Here is a 26,782-nt window from a genome sequence, read left to right on the forward strand (position 1 = left end):
CCTGAAAATTGCAGACGCCTTGGATCAACACCAGCAAATGAAACAGCCGCCTACAAAAGACCTCTGAGAGGAAACGTCGGCACACTGCGAATGAGCTTGTGTCATTCTTAATTAAAATGTGCTAGGAAGGAAGTCGCCACTTAAGGTAGCTCGCTGCTACTCCTGATAAGTCCTGCTGATACTCTGTGCAGGATCATCCACGTATAACGGCTTGGAATATGGTGAAAAATGTAAAGCAGAGCGGCACCACAGTGTTTAAATGCCTCTGAAGTTATGATGGAAATGTAATGTCCTTGAGAAAAAATGCGGAAGTTGCGCAAAAAATTAATCTAGTAAAGTTTTTTTTTCCATTTACAATTCCAAAATATAGTTCAAAACTTGTTAACCGGTGTAGTAGTCATCATCCTCATCAAAATTAAAAAGAATCATGTAAATGTATGAAGAGCATTTGGTCTCACTGAATTAAATGAAATAATGTAATGAAATGATTCGGCCAAGCAGTCCGGGTACCAATGTCACAGTTGCATGAGACCGGGCCACCCTTTTCAAGGGGCTCATTTCAGCAAGGCAAGAACTGGGGAGCATAACGTGTACTTGATTCTTGGAGGTATTTTGACAAAAGCATGACATGTTTCTAAGGGAATTCTTTCTAGAGAACAAGCGTATGTTACCTTGCAGCATGAAACTGAAAGACTCACATCTGAAAACAAAATCACAAGTACGGAAAAAAAAGGGAGAGAAGAAAAAGATTCACATCTTACCCATACGCTGCCGGTATCAGTTTGTGCGGCCTCAACCTACATTAAAGCCGCGATTCAGACATAATTCATCTCTTGATAGTCTACTTGACAGTTCACGGGCGGCGAGGCAAGGTCACGCCGGCCGCTTGCGCAGCGGTTTAAAAGGCGGGCCAAACAAGGTGGAATGCCATCTAACGCTCACTTAAGTCCTGCTGGAAATGTGTTTTCAAGTAGATGACATCACATGTCATCCTAAAATAGACCATATTCGCTGAACATCTGCAATACCTGACTTGAAAACGTAAAAAAATTAAACTTTGTATCGGTCCATCGTGGGAAAGAAGGAATGTACGTTCCAACCCTCTCTTATGGTCACGAGCTATGGGTCGTGACCGAAGGAGCAGCCAAAATGAGTTTTCTCCGCAGGGTGTCCGGGCTCAGACTCGAGCTGCTTCTCCTGCACGTCGAGAGGAGCCAGATGAGGTGGCTCGGGAATATAAGTAGGATGCCACCTGGACGCCTCCCTGGTGAGGTGTTCCGGGCATGTCGGACGACCCAGGACATGCTGGAGAGACTATGTCTCCCAGCTGGCCTGGGAACGCCTCAGGATCCCCAGGGAGGAACTGGAACAAGTGGCTCGGGAGAGGAAAGTCTGAGCTTCCCTGCTAAGGCTGTTGGCCCCCGCAACCTGACCCCAGATAAGAGTTAGAAAATGTTGGATGGAAAACCTAAAAAAGTAGTTGGTGAATAGATGCATTCAGCAAGATAAAATTTGATTGACACGAGAGTCATCATTTCCTATGGTGATCGACTGGTTAGAATGGCCACCTCACAGTGCGGAGGTCAGGGGTTCAATTTTGGACGCTGGCCTTCCTATGTGGAGTTGGCATGTTCTCCCCGTGCTTGCGTGGGTTTTATCCGGGTAATCCAGCTTCACGGAAACACATTGTATTCCACTGATTACAAAAAACGTAATTCCAACTGATACATTTAAGCATCAAAAAACAGGCCTGCGGGGAGCCTGTAAATGTGTTCCAGGTCCTGCTCTCATATAGGAGACAAATACTTCTCTGGCCAGTGATCAATAGTCGAGTGAAAGTGGCCGCGATCCTTGATTCTAATTAGTGGCGAACTCGAACAGATTAGCCTGTCCCTGGGCCCCGATTTTAGAAACAACAACTCCCTCCCTAATTGCATTGCGTGGCGTGGCGTGGCGTGGCAGATGGTGGGTGAGGAATGCCCACCTCTGTTAGGATGTTAAATTAAAAAAAAAAAATTACAATTATTCTGTCTTTGTGTCACAGAACTCAAGGAGGGCAAACACAAAGATGGCATCACAATGGTCCCATAGTAATAAAAGGATGGTGGTAAAAGTGGGATTAACTGTAAGGATTTGTCATGGCAGCCGGGTCGTTTTAAACACACGCACGCGTGTACACACACATGGTTCAAGGTAAGGTTAGCAAGATGACAGTGTGAGAAGATTGTGCGAGTGTGCGCGTGTGATAAGTCGGATTCTGCGCCCGTCTCCCTCTCAGTGTTGTTGTTGTGACATGCTATAAATAGAAAATACCTTCAATGGATTTACAGCGTACACCTTGTGTGGTTATTTTAAAGGCCCTTATTAAGAAGAAAACGGACATTATTGTACACTATGCTGTATATCAGGGGTGCCCAAACTTTTTGGATCGAAGATCTACTTTTCGATCAACTAACCTCCCGGGATCTACTCTTACTGGCACGAGAATGCGCACGCGCACACACACACACACGCGCGCACAGCATGATGGGAAACGGCCTGAAACGGAGGCATGCGACGCACTTTTGCAGCCTGTTAACTATCGTAGCTCACACGTACGTTTAAAGTTCTTTTTCTATTCTTTGCTCGTGCCCTCGGTGAATTGTACACGAAGCAAACTCTGAATGAGAATCATGACGATAAAAGAGAGCGCAACAGCTCTGATCACAAGCTGCAATTGCAAACTGCTGAGCGCTAACAACTTCCGGTGATGCAATCACACGCCACCGTAAATTTAAGATTTACCTGCTTTATTTTATGTTATTTATTTATTTGTGAAAATAAGACTGATAAGATGATAAGTGTGCAGTGTATATTAACACAAAAAATATATTACTAACATGTACAAAGACACACAAATGGTTGTTTGTTTTTTTTTCTTCTCGACACTCCTCGGATCTACTTGGGTAGATCAGGTCTTAGATCTACCGGTAGATCAGGATCTACCTAATGGGCACCCCTGCTGTATATCATTTTGTTGTTTGGGTTTTACCAAAAGGTACCATCGTGTGACCTAAAAAAGCCCATCGCTTGGTTGACTTGACTGTAATTCACAAAACTTCGCTGCTACGTGGAGCAACTATCACTTTAAATGTGCATTCATTTCATTTAGAATACATAAAGAAGTGGGATACATTGTGGTAGACAAATTAAAAGCTTTTTTTTTTTTAAATACCGGTACTATATTTATTCTAATCTAATTTTTTGTTAATGTTACTTTTTATTATATTAGTCAATACGTTTTAAAACGGCAACTAAATGTTTATTTATATGCTTTTCACTCTATACAATTTATAAGCATTCAATCACTTTGAATATGTTTTTTTTTTTTAAAGAAGAAAAAATTAAATGGCTATAAATTAATCAGGGATATCGTCTAGGTCAGGGGTGTCAAACTCATTTTTGTTCCGGGCCACACTCTTGTTCCGGTTTCCCTTGGAGGGCCATTGTGAATTTTGGAAAACCATATAAATGTTGAATCCCCTCCACATATTACATAGACAGCACACAACAAATTGATGAATGACTAGTTTTAAAATCGGAAGTCAAGAATAATGAGTCTTATTGTGGATTACACATGACAATTTGAAATGTTTGTTCGGACTTTAGCAAGCAGCCTAGAACATGACATGCTTGAGTTGCCTTCGCGGGCCACATAAAACGATGTGGCGGGCCAAATCTGGCCCCCGGACCTTGACTTTGCCATCTGTGGTCTAGCTATTGTTAATGTGCTTTAAAAAAAGCCTTTCTTCAGGAAAAAAACTAAAGGAAACATAATATAGTCTGGGCGACCGCACACTTTTCAACTGCGCTGTCTATATCATGTCAATTATTGTAACCAAATTAAAGAACAAAAACATTTTCGCTAAGAATGATCATCATGTTGTGTCTGCAGCACAAAACAGTTCCGCTTCACGTCTCGCCAGTAACATGATAATCAGTCAGCCGCAGAAAAAGGAAATCAATATTTGCCCATGCACGGGCTCACATTATATTGGACTGTATATGTGCGTCGATCCATGGAGTTTACAGCCGGATAGTTCTTCTCATTAGGGCGGAACAGACCACACAATACTATTTGGATTTTTTGTTGCGCCAAGAAACCCTAGTGCGGCCACAGGGCATTTGTTGGGCATGTCAGTAGTCATGTTCATTGGTGCTGTGTGATCCGATATAAGTATGCATCCTTTGTGAAATTAAAACACAGTGAGACGAGTAAATGGGTCATTAGTTTTTGGCTAGCCGACTGACTGAAAAAAAGTTTTTGTTCTTTTGTGGCAAATTACATCATCTAAAAAACTGTTCCTCATCATTGTGTGATGTCTCTTACAGTACTTTGGTTAAGATATTAAAAATCGCTCTGTGGCTCACTTTGAGGACATCAAATAGAATAACAATGCAAGACCAGCTGGTGCATATTAAATGTTTTAATCAGTTTCGGAATAATTGCATTAAATGTAATCTGGTAAGGAAGTGTGCATGATCATTTAAGAGAAACCTAAAGCAATCATTTTGCTGCCATCTACCCTGCTTGTAAGAATAAAGTAAATGTAACACAAATAATGTGTCAGCACATTGATGACAATGAGCCTGAGAATAAACGCCTGTAACGTGAGCTACTATTGCCCTGTAAAGTTTAAAGCACACATTTGGTCGAGGCAAGAAATGTTCTCCTCTCACACTGATGACTCCTCATGACATTCTACTCTGCGCCTCCTATCAGAATATAAAACGGCCAACGTATACAGCAGAACCTCCAAAGCCCAGTGCCGCCCACCCCCCCAAAAAAATAATTAAAGCAGGAATACCGCCGAGGGACGACGACACTTTGCAAACACCTTCTTATCCATTTTGTGTCCATTATTTGATTTTCATTTTCCCGGACTTAACATGAATGATGGTTGGGAAGGTTACTCAAAACAACGCCTCGACAGAATGCTTCATGATGGCGACAGTTTTGAGTCTAAAATCTATGAAGTCATTCCACGTTATGTCCAGTGGGAGCAAACTGGTAGTTCCACTGTCTAGTAATATTGTAAACAGAGTAAGAAATGGCTGTATACGCAAACAACTGCATGTGTAACACTCCCTCCCCCTTAATCATCGATCAATCTGCATAGTTAGAAAATAGCCCATTTCCATGGACTGAGCACTATATTCAAGTATTGACAGATCTGCAGAGCTACATTCTAAGCACCCAAGCCATTAGAACTGCTTATATGGCAAACACTTGGAATAGAAAACAACGGCGACAATCCTCTTTTGTCTTTAGACCACCTCCGAGTTGTGTGGAGCCAAGGCTGCGGGCAGCGTCGTTCCACACGGACCCTGGAAGTGGTACCTGCGCCAAAATAAAACAAATCTAAGCCGCTCCAAGGGCCAATGGTGTCGAAGACGTCATCACGCCAACATCTCCCGCATCATTTGAACCACTCGTGTGTTCTTTGACTCCTACTTACGTGAAGTACTCGGACTTTGGTGTTGTTCGTAGGTTAAATTCTGCCACCGGGACGCCCCTGGATGCCACCTGGGGGCCGAACATGGCTGCCGGGTAGACGATAGACGACGTACCCACCTCGAGGGTAACAACATTGAGTAGTAGTTAAAACGGCTGAAACCTACACTGTTTAAAATGTTAGTTTTTTTGTTATATAATGGGCGAGGGAGGGCCAGTGGTTCCCAACCACCAGTATGCAGCCGGGGCCACTTGGTACTGGGACGCAGATACAATTTTTAAACTTATAAACATTTGTAAAGGGCACTGTCGAGCCATTTTTTGGAAAATCTGTCTGATGTGTGTGCAAAGTTTTCAACCATGTTTAGAACTGCAAAAAATGCATTCTTTTTCTTTGTAAACAGCGCATTGCCACGGCAACAGTGCTGCGGTACACCTCTGTAGAGGGTGCTTACAAACCCACTTTTTGTGCTCATGTAAAACCACTTAAAAATGTAACATTTTTCACCAGCCCCAATGCAATTATTGATCGAAAATAATAATAATAAGAAGAATTTCTACAGGAACAACAAGGACCTCGCAGTGGTCATTGGTCAGACTCTGACTCGAGCTGCAAGCAGGTATAGAGGGTCCTTGCAACTTTGCAACATGGTGTATTCAAGCTGCTTCCACAATGTCGGGAAAACACTGCGTCGTTCGGCACACGAAACGTTTTTCTCCGATTAGAATGTTTTATGATCGTGAGAGGCCAAAATCAAAACCATTAAATTTTGTATCATTAGTAACAAGATAACATCGACACTACTTACCACCAGACAGAGATCACAGATTTCTAGTTCTTTTTCCACTTTGGTCAGGAGGTGAGAGTCCAGCGTCTCCCCAAAAAACACGACGTTCGGCCTCAGCAGACCCTTGCAATCGCTTTCCGAACACCTTTTCAAGAGCACAGTAACGTTTCTGGTGATTACATTTGTTCAAGACAAGATCCTACATGACCAATATTGATGACGCGGGAACAAAGGTTTATACACTCTGAGGTTTATTGGGCGACGAACGTTCAAGCATAAAGTTCACTTTGAGCAATCAGTCTGTTTCTTGGCAAGGAGTACCTGTGCGGTGCGTTGTGGTTTCATATGGGATAACAGTTTTGTTGATGCAGTGACCAATAAGTTATGGGTACATTATAACGAATTGTGCTTTGTGGAGTGTACTCACTGTCAATAAAGAAACACATTTAACACTGAACCAAAGTATTACGTCTTTGAACTCTGTGTATAATTATGACCTCAAGTAGAACTGTATGAAAGGGACATGCGGCCCGTTGGTCCTGTGGTTAGCGTGTCGACCTCACAGTGCAGAAGTACCGGGTTCAATTCCTGGGCCTACGTGGGTTTTCTCCGGGTACTCCAGTTTCCTCCCACATTCCAAAAACACGCAGGGCAGGCTGATTGAATACTCAAAATTGTCCCTAGGTGTGAGTGTGAGAGCGGATGGTTTTTCGTCTCTGTATGCCTTGCAATTGGCTGGCAACCGGTTCATGGTGTCCTCGGCCTACTGCCCGAAGACAGCTGGGATAGGCTCCAGCAACCCCCACAATCCGCCTTGTGATTCCAAAAACATGCACATGTTTTTGGAATGTGGGAGAAAACCGGAATACCCGGAAAAAACCCACGCAGACCCGGGGAGAACATGCAAGCTCCACACAGGAAGGCCGGAACCGGAATCAAACCCTGCACCTTTGCACTGTGAGGCAGACATGCTCACCAGTCCCTAACTGTGCAACTCATTTATCTCAGTTTGAGATTTTTATGTGAGTTTTTAATACAGTATTGTGAACCTTTTTTTTTAATCACCAACCACCCCACAATATTGTGATAATTATTGTATCATGAGGTTCATATAGTGATAATCGTGAGGTTTGGATATGGTTACTTAACTTCATTGCCACTGTGCGGTGTTAATGCTTATGGATTTACATGGTTGTTTTCTGTATCCTGTCAATATAAACAAATTCCATCCCCGATATGTATCACTTGACATATTACATGAAAATTGTCTTGTGAATCTGGAATTTCTCCATTGCGAGACAAATAAAGGTTTTCTTAATCTTAATCTTAATCTTAATTTGGAGCTGCACGGTAAATCCATCTTTAGAACACTGCTGCCCTCTAGTGCTTAACTTGAGTAAGGAAAACAAAAACAATACAGTATTTGCATTTATATGGTCTCACTGAACAACCTAATGAGCTCCAAACAAGGAGTATATTAGGAAAACAACAGCATAAATTGACATTGACACTGTTCGTGAGATGATAATTTAACATTATTGTGGGTGAACTGTCCTTTGCTGTACTTACAGTAACTTTAACTTTCCGAAGAGTGGCAAAACAAGCCAAGCACAAAGCACACGTCTACGTTATTCAGTTGTCCTGGTCTACCTATCTAACAAACTATTAGTTACAGTGTGTGTGAGTATGTTGAAACTGAAAGTTCAAAGTATTTTTTGGGCAGATGGAGATAAACATATTTTCCAATAAACACAGTATAAAAGAAGCCCCATGACAAGATTTCCCAAAAATGACAGTCTGACAAAATGCTGAGTATGATTGGAATGGCCACTTCACCCTGAGTACAACACACCAAGAATTTTGAAAATCGGATAACTTGTCTCACCTTGGCAGTTTATCCACTGGAATGTTTGCATCGGCCACATTCGGGTCCGGTGAGCTACACAAGAAGAAGAGGGAGGGGAAAATGCAAAACATAAGCACGGTAGTTTTTATGGTGTTCGGGCAGGCTGTGCATGGTACCCCTTGTTCTTGAGAGCAGCACATATGGGGCTGCGCCTGTTGACCTCCACATCGCCACAACTCAAACAACGTGTCTCCGTCAGGCTGCCTGTAGATGGAAGCAGTGGGAAGAAGTATTTACTTATTCATCAGGCAATTGAACTGCTTTCCTGACAACACAACTAATGTTGATATTTGAATCTCAGGCCTCCATTTTGCCAATGACAAACAACTTGAAGTCTTGTTTTTCAGTCCAGGATGGCCACCCACCGTGAATCCTCAGCACATGTTTGGAGCCGGCCTGCTGGTGCAGGTCATCAATGCATTGTGTAATGACCACCACTTCACGGCCTTGCTTTTTCAGCCGGGCCTCACACTCCGCGATGGCCAAGTGCGCCGCGTTGGGCTTCTTGCTCAACGCCACCTCTCGCCGGTGATGGTAGAACTCCCACACACGTGACGGGTAGCGGGAGAAAGCCTCTGGGGAAGCCAGGTCCTGTCAAATCCAAGGGACACATTGCAGTGCTTTTCATCAACGTTTGCTTCAATGGAAATGAAAGGGAAGGCAGCATAACGTAAATAACATTAAATATGCAACAAATAATGCTTCTAACTTTGCTGGCTGCCGTTTCAGAAACAAATTATTTTTAAAAAATGGCAGAGAGGCAGGTATATCTGTCATAAAAACAAAGGACACACTTGGGACTGCCATTTCCTCCATTTCTCATGTTCACCCCGGAATGTCGGGACTCCGCTCTCGGCGCTCACTCCAGCCCCAGTGATGATTGCAATGTGCTGGGCTTTGGAAAAGACCTTTCGGAATTCCGACATGTCTGCAAAACAAGCAAACTTTTCTAAACCCGAATATTTGATGGGATATTTTAAGAATAAAACTACGCACAGGAAGTATTAGAGTTAGAGGGTGGAATTTTACGACTGCTCTATATTAGTCGCTGGAATAACAGTACTATTATCCTTAAATGAAATCCTCAGGCATGCATACAGTGGGGGGAAACAATCTGCGGAAGCTAAAATTCTGGCTGAGTTGATGAGCAACACTATAAAAGCAATAAAATGAGCAACATTGTATAACTTTGATTTTTTGGGGGGGGCGGCGGGGGGTTGTGCCTCATGACTGATGAAATATCACCACAAAAATATTTTTCACATTCTATCGAAAAGTTGATTGATAGCGATTCTACCTGAGCTGGAGCATGCGCTGTCCGCCAAAGGTCCGCTGGTCGCATGACTGGAAAACAAGCGGAGGCCAACTGACATAAGAGCTCGACGTTGAAGCAGCATTGTCACTGAAAAAGAGGTTTAAAAAAAGAAAGAACTAAATTATACTACATGATGTGAATTTAGAAAAGGTGAAGCTGAGCTGAAACACTGTGGAATTATATTTTTGTTTTTTTTAAGTGTGGTAAATTGTGGAATTTGAAAAATATTTTGTCATTGGTTAAATGACAAGAATATGTAAATGGGAATATGGAATAATGTAAAATATGGAATAATGCAGGAATGTGAACTTTCTTCTCGAATGCCTCATTGGGAAAGATTTTTAAGGGGGATGTGCAATGCTGGGAAACTGAAAGGAGCTAATAAAAAAAATAATACCTTGGATGGTGCAAAATGTCTTCAAGATAGAATGTTTAAATTGGATTAGAAACATGGAAGGGTCAAATAAGAGTGGAAAATAATAATAGTAAGGGCTTTAACACTCATCCAAATGGTTAATGCAGGTTCACAGGAACAGAAATATTTTTGCATTAGCAGAATGTCCTCCATTCCAATTTGTGCATCTGAACATTGCATTTATACAATTTGATGGGGTTTTTTGGGCTGTGATTTACTCAAATACAGTGCTGTATTCACAAAAAGGAAAATATGACAGCCGTTTAATTTTCATAATAAGTGCTGTGTTGATTTATGGGTGCGTCCTACAAGCATAAAAGGAAAATGTGCCCGAACAGGATTTACGAAATTAAACACACAGGTTTGTCACATCAGTTATGGAATCTAAAATTTCGCAATAAGCATGAACGACTTCCACTTACTTTTTGAGAGTGTTGCTGTTTTGTTTTTATTACTCGCATTAATGTTGGTGATGCGATGTCTGTCAAAGAGAAAAGTAACGTTTACCTTTTTTGATTTCTGTAGTTTATTTGCGTACACAATATCGCATTATGTTAATTTACGGGAGTCGGACAAAGGCTAGTTTAGCTCGCTGTAGCTGGAGGAACTTTTTAAAACCAGTTATTTCAAAACCAATACGTCTATACTGGTAAACAAGCTCTCGATGCAAATATATTAACGACGAACTTACCTGTATTTGGGGATATTTTTTTGTTTGTGTTGTTGGTTTACTGTTGAAACCTCGCGAGATGTTCACAAACGACGCGTCAGCGACAGGAGAACATTTTTTTAAGTGTTGTTTAAAGCGAATTGTTTCACCGGAATGTGCAGCAAAAGGATACTGCATTGTTTTGCTGTTCAAGATGCACTTACTTGTATTTTGTAGCTCTTTGGTGTCTACAAACTTTACAAACTTGCAAAGCGGCGGAGAGGGTTGGGCTTGTTTACTTTTCTAGCCAGAACTAACAGCCGTAAATCTTACACGAGTGTCGTAAACGGTGCTTTAACCATGAGTCGTCGATCATCAAGGAGCTCTCATCGCAAATATGTTCACGACCCAATTAATTCTATTTTATTGCTTTGGGACCTTCACGATTGGCTAGCGATGGGCCTGGATCGTGTCTAACTGTTCTCAATTAACCTCAATTAGCCGTCAGAAATCTACTCATACAAGTGTCGTGCAGCTTTTGAAAGTTGTTGGGGGAGGAGCGAGAGACCTCTTGTGGGATCTTTTTAAAATTGCACTTTAACGCTAAACAATTTACAGCAAGATTTGCATAGAAAGAAGACCATATACAGTAGCTATCGGAGAATGGAATGTAAAAATATATGCATATGTATATAATAAAATGTTGTATTGTCATATTCATTAATAGTTATTATTAATTATATTTATTAGTCGTATTTATTGAACAACAGGTTCAATAAAAGCAGCTACAATTTTGTCTGCTATTAGTTTCAAAGAATGTCTGCTTGAAAAGAATGCTTGAACTCGTTCCTGAATGCAGTAATACATGGCTTCTTCCATCAAAATAAATTTACCTAAATATCAAATGTGCATATACACATGCACAAACAGATACAAGCACACACACAGATTGACACGCTTGGTTGCGTCACAGCACTTTGAATGTCATTGAACATCAAGTAGTACTTCAAAAATGCTTTATGAAAAAAAATATTTTCAATAGACAACGGGGAAATTTCTCTCCATTTTGTTGTGAATTATTTCCTTTTTTTATTTGAGGATCTTTACCCAATTCTTGAGTCAATTAATGTCACTCCGTAAATTGCCCTGATAAAGACACACGTTCGTGTGTGTGTGTGTGTGCGTGTATCTCTCTCTCTCTCACTCTCTCTCACTCTCTCTCTCTCTCTCTCTCTCTCTTTCTCTCCCCCTCTCTCTCTCTCCCCATCCCCCTCCTCTTCCTAAACGAAATCTTCCTCCCGGCGTGGCCGCCGCTCTGGTGGTGGTGTTTGAGCTCGCCCCAGTCGGCGAGCAGTCACCGGTGGACCCTGGCCCGGGTTGATGGCGACCACTCCAGACAGCACTGACCGTCGATTAATCCGCAGACTGCGCTCCAGGAGCGACACCCCTCATCTGGTCGAAGCCCGCTTCTCCTTCAACCTGCGGACAGGTAGGCTCATCCTTTTGACATTATGTCGTCATGCTGATCAATCTGTAACCGCATACAGTCTAGGCTTGTTTCCTGCTATTTGGGCTGCGCCCATTCCCCGCGGCGGATGGGACTGAGATGTTACGCAACTTTGTGGACTCATACACTAAATGTTAAAGTGAATAGCAGCGTTGTTAATGCTTGGTAATTACTACCAGTACGATTACGTAAGGAAAAGAGGCGTCAACGTGTCCTGGAGTAGCCCCATGCGGCGGCTGGTGGACAAACAACACACAAAAAAACAACAACAAAAAACGGTCTGCTTATTTTTGATCAAACATTCTGCAATGCATTCTTAATATTTATACTTCTCCGTTACCTTTTACAAGGCAGCTCGCATCTCGTTGCTATGGTGACATGACTTTTTGCGGTTGGAGGGGGGCAGTACACTAAAAGCTGTGTTGTTGTTATACATGCCACATCCATATTGTGCTGTCATGTGTCACACCAGGATGATGGTGCTCAATAAAACAAAGCAGGTCAGTTTCGAGTCACACCCATTCATGATAGATAGATAGATAGATAGATAGAGAGAGAGAGAGAGAGAGAGAGAGAGAGAGAGAGAAAGAGAGAGAGAGAGAGAGAGAGAGATGTGATCAGAGCATCCCATCTACAGTCGAGTAAGTAAACTGTAATGGCTAATAAGGGTCCTTTTCAGGGTAAATACAAACAGATGAATAAATCTTTTTGACTGAAAAGAGGAGGGCCAATATAAACAGACACACGAAGGCCAAAACAGAGTTGCTATTATTGTGTGTGTGTGTGTGTGTGAGTGTGTGCGTGTGTGCGTGTGCGCACAGTGAATCAGTGTATATGTGCACATGCATACATGTTGTCTTTTCGATAGGCATTAATGGCCTGCCGATGGGTTTGCATTTTTGTGTCCTATTGAGAGCAGCTTGTTGTGGGTAACATTGTGCATTAGTTATCTCTCTCTACTCTACAACAAACCCGTCGAGCGTTCGGACGCCACGGGGGCGACGTGCACAACAGCACTGTTGACTCACTTCCACCTGAAGAAGTAGAGCAGAATTTAGCTTGCTTATTGCCAAGGAAACCAAAAGGCTGGTGGGCAAGGTTGTGGCTTTTGGATGAGCTTTGTGTGAGGATTTGTCAGATGGAAAAACAACACTTCCATTACAAACTGACCAAGATGTAAAAGAGCTTGGCAAAATAAGGACAACATTCAAAGCATAACCCCAGATGGACATAGAGCCACGATTTTTCATCAGTGCTACTTGGGGCACACCTATCAGTGTTATGTTGCAATACAGTACTTAGATGCTTTTGAGGTTTGCCGTGCTTTCAGTGGAGAGAAGTCTGTTTAACACAAAAGAGAAAAACAGTAATGTACAGACAACAAAAGGCATGATACGCTAGGCAAGACTCACCTTTCAGCCCGATTTTTTTGTCGTTCTTTTTTGGCCCCGTGTAACAATGAATATGTACCGTACACATACTGCATACTGAATACGCGCATTTACTAAATCACAACTCTTAACCAAACACTGATCTGCAGCCAGAAGGTTTGAAAAAAAACATTTTTTGTTTCTGCCCTGAACGTTGTATGCTGCAAGGTGCCCAAAAAAGTCCAATCAATATTCTCCAGATGCATGGTGGGATAGGACACATTTCTGCAGCAGAGCCAGCTTGGCACGCATTCCATGCCTTTCTATCAAGAGGTATGAATGTACCATCTAGTGGGGGGAAGGGGGGGGGGAAATGGAATCCAAAATCACTGTTAATCAGGAAAAAAATGACTTTTTATTGGTTATAGATAAATAGCTGGGGTGTAAAATTTACCACCAAGTATCAATCCAAAAATATTGTTTTCTGCCGCTCATGAGCTGCTCTTTTGTCCCACTGTTATGTAATAGTAGGAATCATTCACATCACAACCAGCGATCACATGAGTTACTCAACAAATAACCAGCAAAGATCCATAGTTGAAAGAGTCACTTTCAAGTGAAGGCCGAAGCACTATCATGTCAAAGCTAAAAACGTAAGCAGACATGCCGAAGTAGCACTAATTAGCGTTAGTGGTGTTTGTGTCTGGTAATTGGCCCAAACTCGAATGTTCGGCGAAGTTTCGGACAAAGAGGGTGATGGAATATTTGTGTTCAGTGGAGTCGTGAATGTTCAGTGACTTGGTCACAGTAAGTAAATCTGTATTGAGTTTTGTTGCAAGCCTAGATTAGCATTAGCTAACAGCGTTCACTGTTGAAGAGCAACACATACTTCCTTGTTCAGTCCATGTTACAGATATGTCATTAAGACGCGGAAGAACTACCAAGGTAAAATGCGCGATAAGAAAAAAATGGTTAGAGAATGAAGCAAAATTCAGTTTGCCAAACAATGTGACGCGTTCTGCGCAGCAAGAATGGTGCTAGTGGGTGGCAAGAGTGGTTAACCCCCAAACCCTCACATAAACTGACAGTTCAGACTGTGTTAAGTCTTGCGTCTTAAAAAAATAGACATCCATCTTCCCCGCCTGGTTGCTCGCGGGCCTTCTTGTGCTGAATGTAACATAAGTCTGGTAAGAAAAAAAATATGAGTAAAAATAGTAATGCCATATCCAAGACTGCCCGGAGAAAAGAAAGAAGGTTTCAATAATAATGGAACTGTGCGCTCCTTTCGGTCTCATTTAATGGCTCTTCTGTGGCACACTTGATGGGAAATGGGAAAGCTCCTGACTGTGATCTGCTTCCCACAGGTCAGCTGAGAAACCTTTTTCTCTTGTGTGTGTGCGTGCGTGTGTGTGTGTGTGTGTGCGTGTGTGTGTGTGTGTGTGTGTGTGTGTGTATGTGTGCGTGTGTGTGTGCGTGCGTGCATGCGCACGCGTGTTGTTTTACCACCAAGCAAGCGGAAAGAAAAGCTGCATGACAATGTGCTTATGGCTCATATTTATAGTAAGTGTGTCAGCTCAGTGGGCACAGAGAGGCAAGATAGGCAATGCAATATTTAAGCAACAGAGGACAGCGAGAATACTGAACTGATCCTTTTTGACAATGAATACCGGTGGCCAAATTGCAACCCACGGGCCATTTGTGTCCTTATTACGTGATTCCCTTATTGAATAACATGAAATAATGTTACAGGTATCTTATGATTTCTGTCATGCTCATATGTGAATGAATCTCAAAGACTGTTTACGTGCAATGTTGGCTACTGTTTTGGTCAGCAATGGCAATTGAAATGGAATCGACAGTTCACTATTTAATGTCGTAGTGTGGATAATAATGAAGTGGGGTTAAGATGAGAGTTTGCTGAGCGGGGAATTTATACTTTCATTCATGAGAGAGACAGTTTGCTGCTGTTTTGTTTAGCCTCAGGGTGCAAATGAATAAAGTAGTGTTCTCTTTAATGTCCTTACTTGCACTAAAGAGAACTGAGACAAATACATTAACTGCGCAGTTTTTCTTTTTTTTCTTGGTGGAAGATAAGATAAGATAAGATATTGTTTATTTTTGCTGGTTTGCAATATCCTTTATTTTTATTGGTTTGCATCACCTGAGTAATTTGAGCCCGGCATATACAATTAGATGGCCACTAAAGATTACTATTATGACGAGAAAATACGGACCATTAAAAATTAATATATGTGCTTGGGCTAACAGTACAGGCACACTGAAAAACAAAAATAGTGTTCACTCAATTTTCTTTTGTAAAGTGGCAGCACACAATGGGATTATCTGCATTTAGATAATTTTTTTAGTACATGGATAGTACATGCGTCAAACTCAAGGTCCGGGGGCCAGATCCGGCCCGTCACATAATTTTATGTGTTAACTTGCAAGATCCTTGCTAAAATCTGTACTGTAATGTCAAATCGTCATGCGCAACAAATAACGTTGAGATTTTGCAAAATTGTTCTTACCCTTTTGAGACAAAAAGAAATCAAAATTTCAAGGCAACACAATTTGATAAAAAATGGAAATTGGGCAATTTGACTAAATATTTCAAGTTTTGCTGATGTGAAAATTGTTTTTCCCGTGTCTCACATCAAAGAAATAAGAGCACCGCACAACTTAAGGACATAAGAAAAAACAGCTCCACAAATTGTTTGGGAGCAAACAACTTGCTTTGTTGTGCTAACATTGTTGCCATAAATGATATTATATTTTGAAATTATCCACTTAAATTACCGGTACTAGCCAAAAAATACAAGTTGTGTTTTTACAGTGAAGTCTTCATGTGTTTTTGTTGTCCTGATGAGAAAAAGGCGTCTATTTTTTTTTCCATTTTAATTGGACATCACACCTCCTGACTATTTATATTGATGCATAAAGCAAACTAAGCAGCGCCATTGTAATCAGTCATGCGGTCTTTATATTCTCAACAGAAGGTGTTTGACAGAAGAGAGCCATTCATTAATTGAGCGTGATAAATGTTGAGTGGCATTTATTTATTGTTGCTGTCCCCAGTGCTGCTCTCACTGTGCACCATGTTGCAGAATTTCTGCTGAGTAAGTGTCCTTTCAACAGACACTCCAAGTCCGTTCAAGTCAAAGCTGCATTGCACCACTCAGCAGTCCTTCAGTGCTCTATCTCCAGTTAAAAATACCAAAAACAAACAACACAAAAAAACCCCCAATAATTTTCAAAACACAAAACTCCCAAAAAATTTCTGCAATGAAAATTTAAAAGCCATTATAACCCTTGTCCACATATATTTTGGTGACAAGTGATTGCATGTTAAGCTTTTTTAAAATGCTTACATTGAGTTTTAGACTGTCCCATGTCTACCACAGTGACCACGCTCGTGTTAGTAACCAATAGTCTATGTTCATATTTTACAGACATGTCATGCCACATTCGACAATGCCCCCCCCCCCAAAAAAAAAAGAAAGAAAAAGAAAGAAAAATGTGTGGAGCTCTTGCTTGCACAGCAACATTGTCATATTCGGTGCATGTAGGCCTGTACTCCGGACATTATTTTTAGTAAGTCTGTGAAAGGCTGTTGTTATCAAACAAAATCACACTATTTATTTCTTTTTATTTTTGATGTCTTAGGCTAGTGATAAACAACTTAACATTATATTTCACAATACAAAAATAGCTACTACAATAAAATAAAATAAAAATTACTTTAAAAAAGTTTTATTATTATTATTACGTCTCACCTGATGGGGTTCAGGGGTCACTCCTTAAGACTTTCTATAACTCGTTGGTGGCTTCGGCCAACCATTATGGCATTGTCTGCTGGTCAGGCAGCATCTCGGCCCGGGACAGAAAGAGACTGGAGCAACTGGTCAGGAGGGTCAGTTCTGTCCTGGGCTGCACCCTAGACACTCTGGAGGAGGTGGGGAACAGGAGGATGCTAGCTAAGCTAAAAGCTATGATGGACAGTCCCTCCCACCCCCTCCAGTCCGCCCTGACAGCACGAGGTAGCTCCTTCAGCCAGAGACTGTTACACCCGCGCTGCAAGAAGGAGAGATACCACCGCTCGTTCCTACCGACTGCTGTCAAGCTGCCGAATAAAAAATGAAATGATGTGAGAAACATTGGTAAATAGCACAGCCACCTTATCTTTATCTGTGAATGCAAAAAAAAACTTAGTTTTTTTCCTTCTTTCTTCATCTACCCACAATCTTGTGCTGTAGACTGTAAATTTCCCCATTGTGGGACAAATAAAGGATATCTTAATCTTAATTATTATTATTATTAGTTTTTATCTGTGCTCTGGTGTGTGTGGCGGGGGGGTCGAGTTTGTGCATAGAGTGGAAGGGGTCCATGGAGCACTACCTCCCTCTGGTGTTGTAGACATTTCTGCAGCAGCAGCTTCTGCAGTAGCATTGGCAGCTGGCAAGCGAACAACAAAGTTCATGAATCCGTTGATGATGCTGTCGGTGACTTTTTTTTTAAATCAATCTCCACTGGCTAACACGCTGATAAATGTTAAATACGAGCTTCCGACGGCGCCGTAAAATCAGATCCTATTGCAGCTCCGGACAAAAGTGATTGGATAGTGCAGTGGCAGTGGCTCGCTGCGAAGATGTCAACCTTGGCAAACGTCTGACGTATATCGTGACGTCATTACGCTTGGAGCGAAAAGAACCGTTTACGTTTGTTTACCGTGCGGCATCTTTTTAATGCATTCGCAGTTGAGTGGAAACGTTGACACCATGGACATCGCAAATGTGTTTGGATGTAGATGGGGCAAGCGGATTCAACATTTAAAAGGTAAATTCGACCATCGGAATTTATGGCATGACTTTTTAACAGAGCTCGGCTATGAGCGGATTCAACATTTAAAAGTTTAATAATGTGGAATTAATACTAAACACCAACGTCTTTTGGATTGGTAGTAGTTTCATTGCATTTTGAATACTTAACAATTTAATTCAACTTGTCTGATGATGATTGTGACTGGTCGAAACTTTTTAACCCCTTACTCTTTATGAAGAGAAGGTACAGAACCGTATCCCATAAATATGAAACTCTTTCGATTAATATACCGGAAGCGTGTAATTATATACTGTAAATAGTACATTAGCATATCTGACATGTCGAAACGAAAGAATTAGCTGGGCTTTACATACGGACGTGTCATGACGTACCGAATCTTCAAAGAGATTTTTTCTTTAACCCTTTGATGCACAACATTGGTCAAAGATGAACTGCATTAATTTTCTGGTGTTATTTCATCCTGGCGGAGTATTTTTTGTTCTATCTTTTTAAATTCATTTCTTAAAATAAAGTAAAATTTAAATCTTCAGATATTCCAAGGGTTTTTTAGATACCTTGTTTTTGATTACCACTGATCATTATTTTTATTCTTCTTTTCATACTATATGAACAAAAGCAGTTTTTATATTATTACATGACGTTTACACACATGGGTCAAAACTGACCCATTCATCCAAGTGTGACTAAATGACCTAAAACAATCATAATTTGCTTCAAGTCATTACTGTAGCAGTGAAAGAGGCCAAACATTTGTGTTTAATATTTGCAACGTTTTTATTTGTCATTTTGTCATACAGCTTTGATAACGGAGAACACGGTAATTGAGGTGAGCTGTATCGGTAGTCTAACAACTATAATCAGGGCAACCGCAGGGCAACTTTGCAACCTTACCGAAAATGTAAAAAATGACCTAAAAAAAGGTAAAGAATAGCAAATAACTCGAAATGTATTAAAATAGTATCAGTGGAATGTAAACGACACAAACTTTGGGCGTCAAGAATATACAGTATTTGTCAGTTTGTTGAAGTTAAGAATATGTCCGCTAGGTGGAAGTATTGTAAAGGTTACTGTCTGGAGTGAGCGTTAACTGATACAGTACAATGCAACTGCAGGAGTTTGGTCTTCTCTTGAAGCAATTGAATCATATTCATCTTTTAACCCGCAATGAGAACCCAATTTCAAGTAGTGTATAAAACGATTACATAACATAAACATTACACTTTTTGTCACAAACACGGTGCCGGTGGGCACCAGCTATCCCCTAAAACAGAGGAACTGCTCTAAAAACAGCTTACCAGTGATGGAACAATGTGATTTCCTAGGAATGCTGTCGAAGTGAACGTTTGAAAAGTTAACACTTACATATTTACAGTGTTGCATATTCATGGAACACTCTAAAATTGTCCTAATCATAAAATTGGCTAAGATCGACCGCGGCATGCCCACGAGGATAAGCAGCTTGAATAATGGATGATCACATACAGGTTAGGGTCAAAATAGGCAACATGATGTTAGTTGTTAGCATGTCTGCTAACAATTTAGAGTTTTGAGGTTAGAACCTTGGCTCCAGGTTCCTCCGACACTGCAAAAAATATGGTTTTTTTTCAAAATTAAGTTCAATGTAGTTTAAAATCGTCCATGGGTGTGAATGCTTGTTTTTCTATATGTGCCCGGCGATCAGCGAGCGATCTGTCCAGTGCACACCACCTTGTGCATAAACTCAGTTGGGATCGGCCTGAACGAGGATTACTGTACATGCAACAGAAAATGGATGGATGACGGTTTGGTTAGTGGATAAATTGTTCAAGTATATAGTGTAAACAAAACAGCACATAGTGTGGAGGAATACAGGGTGAGAATGACAGATGGGTAGGGACAGGGCGATATGGACAGAAGGAACAACAGATTTTAGTGACAGGCTGGCTGGTCACAACTTTTTTTTTTCCTTGACAAAGACCTGCACCACGACAATGAAAAACGTCAGACTTAAAGTGCACTCGTGTTTCCTGTGTCAATTTCCTGTGTCAAAAAAAAAAAGGTTTTTCAGTTCAAGGGCCAAACATTTTCTATTGCACTTGTCTTCATGAGTGTTACGGGTGGGTTGCAGCCCATAGCAGCTGATTTTGGGTGAATCGTGGGGTACATCCTGCAGCCAATCGCAGTCGAGTCAAGCAAGTACTCACAGTGCCATTCACCTTCACATCTATAGACAATGTAGACTTTAATTAACTCTGTTTTTCGGAATGTGAGAGGAATTCGAAATATCTGGACAGACACGTTTTCAGTTTAAGGTTATCATGACGCTTTTCTTCATTTTGCTTCAAACATGAGCAGTGTCTGATCTCTCCCAATGTTGATACCTGCGTTAACAATTACCCACAATTGCGCTAACTGCTGATGAAGTAACACCAAGGCCTCTTGGGTATGTTTAATGTGCCTCTCATTTGAGGCTAAGCTATTTGAAGTTCTGATCAAGCTCCCAAAACTGCTTCTCTGGGCTTCGATTTGAATGAGTCTGCCCTCAGGGCGCTTGTTTGTTACTCTGCCTGCATTACATTCATGTCTGTTGTCCCTTTTGCTGTTCATAAATAAGTGAGGCATTGCAGTGTCAGTGGCTCTGTTGCTTAATTGCGGATGATCCCTTTTGATCAAATTTAGCTAGTCAAACCTTCGCCCAATTCCATAACTTGGACATCAGCTACAGTGCATGTAAACATACCGTACACAAGTATGATGAGAAACAAAGAACCAGAAATGAGACTGACTGGGACAAAGCAAAGCATCACTGATCAGTACAATTTTGGCATTAATCTTTCTTAAGGAGATACTACCATAAATACAAATTCCAGTTTAGTTCACTTACAGTAACACAATTTAAAACACTACAATTATGTGACCAGGTCCAATATGGACACCCCTCAAGGACACTGCTCGTGGAACCATAACAAACCATAAATAAATTGAAACACACACACACACAACAAAACTCTGGCCCAGATAAGCCAATTCCTGTATTTACAGTCAGAATAACTTTAAAACACTGGAAACTGACAGTATGGCTTGAGTAGTTTTACTTTATTTTACTTTAGGATATGTTGGAAACATTTTAAAAACTTTTTTAAGCATCATACCAATACAAGCATTTTGTCAACTTGGGGTTACCATCCCTACTTTCGACACTGAAGTATTTGTGATTTTTAATGTCTGTGGCTTTAATAGGTGGCGCCTGATCTGTTGGAGTCAGTGAATGACTGTTGATTTGGCTGCTGTTTACTGAGGATAGGGCTGGCTGTTTAGTGACTAAACTCTAGTCAGTCTGTGTTATGAGTTACTTGGCATGAATGAATGTGCGTGCATGTAATTAAAAAAAATTCTAGAAATGTAACTGAAATTTGATCATTCTCTGTGGCACCATTGACCATCTGTAGCAGCACACTAGTGTGTCGCACCACTTTAGTTGGGAATCTTTTCACTTTGCTGTGTGCATGGGGTGTGTGGAGACATTGTGAAAGATGGCTGTTTTGCCTGTTAAAACATCAAAGTATTTTTTTCTATTATTATCCATACTAAATATGAACATAAGATCTATTAGTATCGACGTGGGTCTGGTGTGTGTGGCTGTGTGAGAAGTGGGTCAGTAGCACACATGTGGGCCAGTTGCTAGTAGAACACGGTGATTGAGAACTGGGTTCACCTTGGTGTGGAGGTCATTAACTCACTAAAAAACAGTTTAATGCTTATCTGGGCCAGAGTTTTGTTGTGTGTGTGTGTGTTTCAATTTATTTATGGTTTGTTATGGTTCCACGAGCAGTGTCCTTGAGGGGTGTCCATATTGGACCTGGTCACATAATTGTAGTGTTTTAAATTGTGTTACTGTAAGTGAACTAAACTGGAATGTAGGCTGGTGGGGTAATAAGAATGCGTGTTTTTTCACTTTTCCTGGCATGGCTTGCGATCAGCAGTCATTCTGGTGACTTTGCAATAAATGATAAAATAGAAATGATTTATCAACCGTTTTGATTGGCCTAATTGTCGTCCAAGCGGCCCTCTGTGCAACTTCGGCTGTCTGCGTGCGCTTGCGCGTTTGTCACGTGACCAGGCATAATAAACTCCCCTGCCTGCGCTCGCCTATTAGAGGTGCGCACAGCTCAACCAATCGGTGCGTGCGTGCTGCTCTGCTCCCCGATGGTGGATTAGCCACGAAAGACGACCGCAGACTGCAGCTCTGCATCGTCCGTCCAGTCACTCCACGTTGCTTCAAGCAGGACCGGAGCGAAAATGTTCAGGACTGTTCACTACCCGAGCGTGGAGCCCCCACCCACCGCCATGCACGGTACCTGGTGGCTCGCCCGGCACGGCGCGGCGCCCGCCCACCCGGCCCTAACCCTGGCCGCGGAAAAACCCAAGAAAAACGCGTTCAGCCTCGCTAAAATCATGACCCTGGGCGGCAAGAAGGGCCGGCACGGGACCGACGCGCACTACAACAACAACAACAACACGCCCTTCGCCATCCACTGCCATATTGGCAAGGAAATCAAGCACATTTGCAGCAACTGCAGCCGCGGGAATGACACGCAGGACGGTGAGTGAGTGGGTGGGTGAGTGGGCCGGCGACGCGCGTGCACCCAAAGGTGGTGGGGGGTGCTGCCTGCCTGCGGCACCTCCATACCGGATACGCACATCACCAACGTCGTCTTCATCGCCGTGCAACACGCGTTCTGTCCATGAAAGCATGTGCACCCGTTACAACTTCCGATTTGGTTATATGCTGACCCGCAGCAGCTGGATTACATTAAACAAAACACACATACAAAAAGAAAGAAATAATGACATGGTGAGAGAAGCTTGTATTGATTACAAGGCTCTTTCAAGCCATTTCCACTTGAGTCTCATGACATCATCTCTCAGCCCTCATTTGATGGAAAGGAACGTTTGTTTTTAAAAAATTATGGCTTAGTTATCATTATGTTGGGTGTTGTTGACTTAGCGAGGCGTCCAAAAGGACCACCTACCTTTCAAAAAAAAAAAAAAAACCCGTGGCATTTTCTCTGCATTTGGATGAGTGGAAGCACTTTTTTAATGTATTATGTACAAGTGTTTTTATTTTCATATTTTAGATACCATTATCTTTTCAGGATATTTTAAATGTTGTATATTTTTTTCACCGCAATTTTGTCGTATATTTTTAGGCTAGTATCGTTACAGTACAAAAATTGTACATTGTGCGCATGCCATCATTAGGTCTTTATTTTCTTAAATCATAGATTTGAACTTTTTTTTGGTGTCTTTTTTAATCATCTCATTATTTTTGAGATTATAGACTTCAAGATTTTTAAGTTTTAACTTTTGTTTATATTAGTGTTTTTATGCAGGTTTCTTTAATAATGCTACATATTTTGTACATACTCAATTATAGTTGTTATTTTGTCTTTTTATAGTTTTAGCGTTTTTTTGGGGGGGGGGGGTCAAAGCAACATCATATTTTCACAGTTTGTTGCCACACAATGAACTCATTGCTGATAGTGTTATTTTTAAAAAACCCTATTAATTGATTTGGCACTGATTAGATGTTGAAGGCTCCTGTGTGTAAATCACTTCCTTCCTGTTTGAATTCCACCTGGATTCAGACGGCATCGACCGCGGTGTTATTTATCAGGTATTGTGACGTTGGGGTTTGGATTCCCGTTTGCTGTGAGGCAGCTGACCAGCCAAGTAGTGGGCTGCGCGCGCCGTGCATTACGTTATTTTGTCCCACAACACCTCAGGCTGACGTTCCTCTGAAGTGATACATTTGTTTTGGCAAACACCACGGGAGCGACTCTGACGTAATTACAATGAGCCACTGGCCCGCTGTCGAGGGTATTCATGTTGACTGATGTGCTGACCTTGGCACGCATTTCACACTTGGCTAGAGGTCGGCGCGCACGTTCACAGTTGACGCAGCAGGTCATGTCAGCGTTTTCCATTTTATTTGTTTGAGCATTCCATTTTACCTTGAAGCATCGCTGTGAATGGAAAATGTACTTTCTGATCACCTGTATGCAGTAAACCCTCACATTTTTACGAATTAGCCGTTTGGCAGATATTTGCGTGGGAATCTGTTATGTGCTTGAAAATTCACCTATTCGCTGATTTTGTGGCCAGACCAAAACAAAACAATATTCCCATCTAGAGCCATCTTGGTGTCAGGAAAGCATGTTGAAGTGAGTTGAAACATTTCAGTTGTACATAAGTTATTTTACCACCATTTTATGGCTATAAGCCATTACAACACTTTTTTAGGGGACAGGAGGGATCAATTGCTTGCAGATTTTCACTATTGGCGGTATACAGTAATCCCTCGTGATAACACGATTCATCATTCACGGCTCATTTCTTTTTGGAACGTAACCACTGTAATTTTCGAGGGATTACTGTATCCCCAAATGGTGGCGCAGCACTCCAGTAGGTGGTGGTAATAGAGATTACCGCTCTGTTAGAATTCCATGGAAAAATGTTAAATTAAAGCTAACATGGATTATATAAGTGTAGGCGTTGCTTTTCATGCTGTGTGGAGTGCAAGGGGGCACCAATGGTATTATCCAATTTGAACGACATTTTTAAACAAGTATAATGGTTAATTATGATGCCGGGAGTGGGAAGATGACCTTCCGTCAATTGCGCTTAAAAGAAATCAATATTGGAGTAATTGTGTTGGTGGTCCCCGTCATCTTGGTTGCTAATGCTAAGAAAAAAATCATTAGATGCCAGCACATAAGAAGACCAAACCATCTAACCATATAGAGACAGGCCAGTGTAAAAAATGTCGTGTGTACTATTGTAAATGAACTGCAATATGGCACAAATAATCATCATGAGAACATCAAGGCATTCTGAGCTCTGCCATCTTGGTTGCTAATGCTTAGCTGAACGATAGACATAATTCAGTGACGAACGAGACAGCAATATGCGAGCTCCAGTCTTTGGAGTGCTTGTTCATCATTTCTACAAAACTGCCAGAATTAACAATACACAATACTCAAAGACACTTTACAGCAAGAATGAAGAAATACAGGATAAAAATAATACAAAAGCAAAAATATACACACATTTGAAAACTCACAAATGTCAAGAAAAGAGAAACAAAATCAAGAAATGAGTAACACAGATTGAAAGATATTAAAAACATTTCGGAACAGGTGAGTTTTGAGAAATGATTTGATGGATGGGAAGTTACGAATGTGTTGAGGTAGATGGAGAGTTCCAAAGAGTGGGGGTGGCCACAGAGAAGGCTCGGTCATCCCCAAGGTTTTGTGCGTGGCCATGGGGATGGCGAGGTTTGCATTTGACGAGCGAAGGGTGCGGGAACGAGTGTATGGGTGGTAGAAGTTTGGACAGGTACGAGGGGGCCTGACCGTGAATTAAGATTTAATAGCTTTCACAGTCAATTATGTTTTTGAGTGTACCATGGGTTGTCTGTTTACTATAGGGAGCTGTTTAAGGCCTTCAGATTCGACAACTTTGCTGTGACTTGGAGGTATAATGAATCAAGTTTTTGATGCGTAACCAAACACGACACTCTTAAAGGGTGTCGTCTTTTTAATATTGAATGAAGTTCAGCAAGAGTTCCTCTTGACGATGCGCAGTTTAGCCTGCTAAGAGTTTATTGGCAGATTTATCTCAAACACTTGCAGCATATCCTGTTTGGCAGTTCTGAGTGTGTCTGACATACTGATGTGTCTAAAAATTACCACCATCTGAAAAAAAACATGGCAGGTTTCCCCCAAATTATGTTAGAGTTTTATATTAAAATAATAATTTGTCAAATGGGAGGGGGGGGGCAAAGAGAAGGGTTTTTTTGTCTTCATTCATGCAGCCTGTTGTGGAGAATCATTTTTCATGCTCCTCCGTTACTTCAGAATTCTGGACGCGGCTTGGCCCAAATTCATGTTGCTTGGACTGTAGTGATTTTACGTGCTGCATCCACTGCTCACTCTTTTGGCACCGATAGCGTCACCTTTGCAGCCTCATCTAAGCTTCCGTTGTCTATCGTTTGCTCCTTGGCAGCCGAGGAGGTCGAGAGGCTGGCCGTGATGCGATCCGAGTCCTTCGTCTCCGGCGCCCACACACCGCCCATCCGATGTCGGAGCAGGTTTGCCACGCTAGGACGCCTCCTCAAACCCTGGAAATGGAGGAAGAAGAAGAGCGACAAGTTCAAGCAGACTTCAGCCGGTATGTTTCGTGATCTCGTGGAAAAATGAAGATCTGTGTCCTGTCTGAGTTTAGTTGTGATTGTGAAAGTTGTGATTTTATGATGTTGTTTTGGGATGCACCTTAACTCATTCAGTACCAGCCAATTCTGGACCAAGTCTGAAAAGACGTTTAAAAACGTCTTTGGGAGTGAATGAGTTAATGGTACTTTGTTTCCTAATACTAGCTTTGAGCATATTGGGAAGTCAAAGTAGGTGACTCTTGAGAGGCAGTCGAAGGGCTCAGCCGTATTGTTAAAAAGTGGGTGTG

The 26,782-nt window shown here is 41.6% G+C and overlaps 2 protein-coding genes across 7 annotated transcripts in view; one reads left to right on the forward strand and one right to left on the reverse strand.

Moving 5' to 3' along the window:
* Positions 1–4,451: 4,451 nt before the first annotated feature.
* On the reverse strand, positions 4,452–11,080 carry LOC127616324 (NAD-dependent protein deacylase sirtuin-5, mitochondrial-like). 3 transcript variants are annotated; one of them, XM_052087854.1, is made up of 9 exons: positions 10,792–11,080; positions 9,486–9,590; positions 8,983–9,116; positions 8,554–8,779; positions 8,305–8,392; positions 8,168–8,221; positions 6,304–6,427; positions 5,499–5,614; positions 4,452–5,380 (listed from the first exon to the last, which is right to left on the reverse strand). In XM_052087854.1, coding segments are annotated over exons 1-9 (921 nt in total). In that variant the 5' UTR covers positions 10,793–11,080; the 3' UTR covers positions 4,452–5,307. The 3 variants fall into 3 exon arrangements, with proteins under 3 accessions (XP_051943814.1, XP_051943816.1, XP_051943815.1); XM_052087856.1 differs by lacking the exon at positions 10,792–11,080 and adding an exon at positions 10,610–10,745; XM_052087855.1 differs by lacking the exon at positions 10,792–11,080 and adding an exon at positions 10,341–10,603.
* A 737-nt stretch (positions 11,081–11,817) lies between these two features.
* Positions 11,818–26,782, forward strand: part of LOC127616310 (phosphatase and actin regulator 1-like) — a 48,897-nt gene continuing 33,932 nt past the window's right edge. For 2 of the 4 annotated variants that reach the window (XM_052087829.1, XM_052087831.1), the window contains exons 1-2: positions 11,818–12,056; positions 26,330–26,494. In XM_052087829.1, coding sequence (XP_051943789.1) covers positions 11,948–12,056; positions 26,330–26,494 — 274 coding nt within the window. In that variant the 5' untranslated portion in view covers positions 11,818–11,947. Of the gene's footprint in view, positions 12,057–18,127; positions 18,278–22,411; positions 22,866–26,329; positions 26,495–26,782 lie in introns of those variants that run through there. The other 2 variants (XM_052087830.1, XM_052087828.1) reach the window with 2 other exon arrangements.

This window comes from Hippocampus zosterae, chromosome 15 (genome assembly GCF_025434085.1).
Source record: "Hippocampus zosterae strain Florida chromosome 15, ASM2543408v3, whole genome shotgun sequence".
Classification (NCBI taxonomy): domain Eukaryota; kingdom Metazoa; phylum Chordata; class Actinopteri; order Syngnathiformes; family Syngnathidae; genus Hippocampus; species Hippocampus zosterae.

Bases quoted from the DNA above. Each gene is read 5' to 3' on its own strand.
- LOC127616324 (XM_052087854.1), bottom strand. The intron at 8,222-8,304 runs GTACCATGCACA...CTTCTTGTGTAG, and splicing joins GCTGCTCTCAAGAACAAGGG to CTCACCGGACCCGAATGTGG. The intron at 5,615-6,303 runs GTAAGTAGTGTC...GTTACCCTCGAG, and splicing joins TCTGTGATCTCTGTCTGGTG to GTGGGTACGTCGTCTATCGT.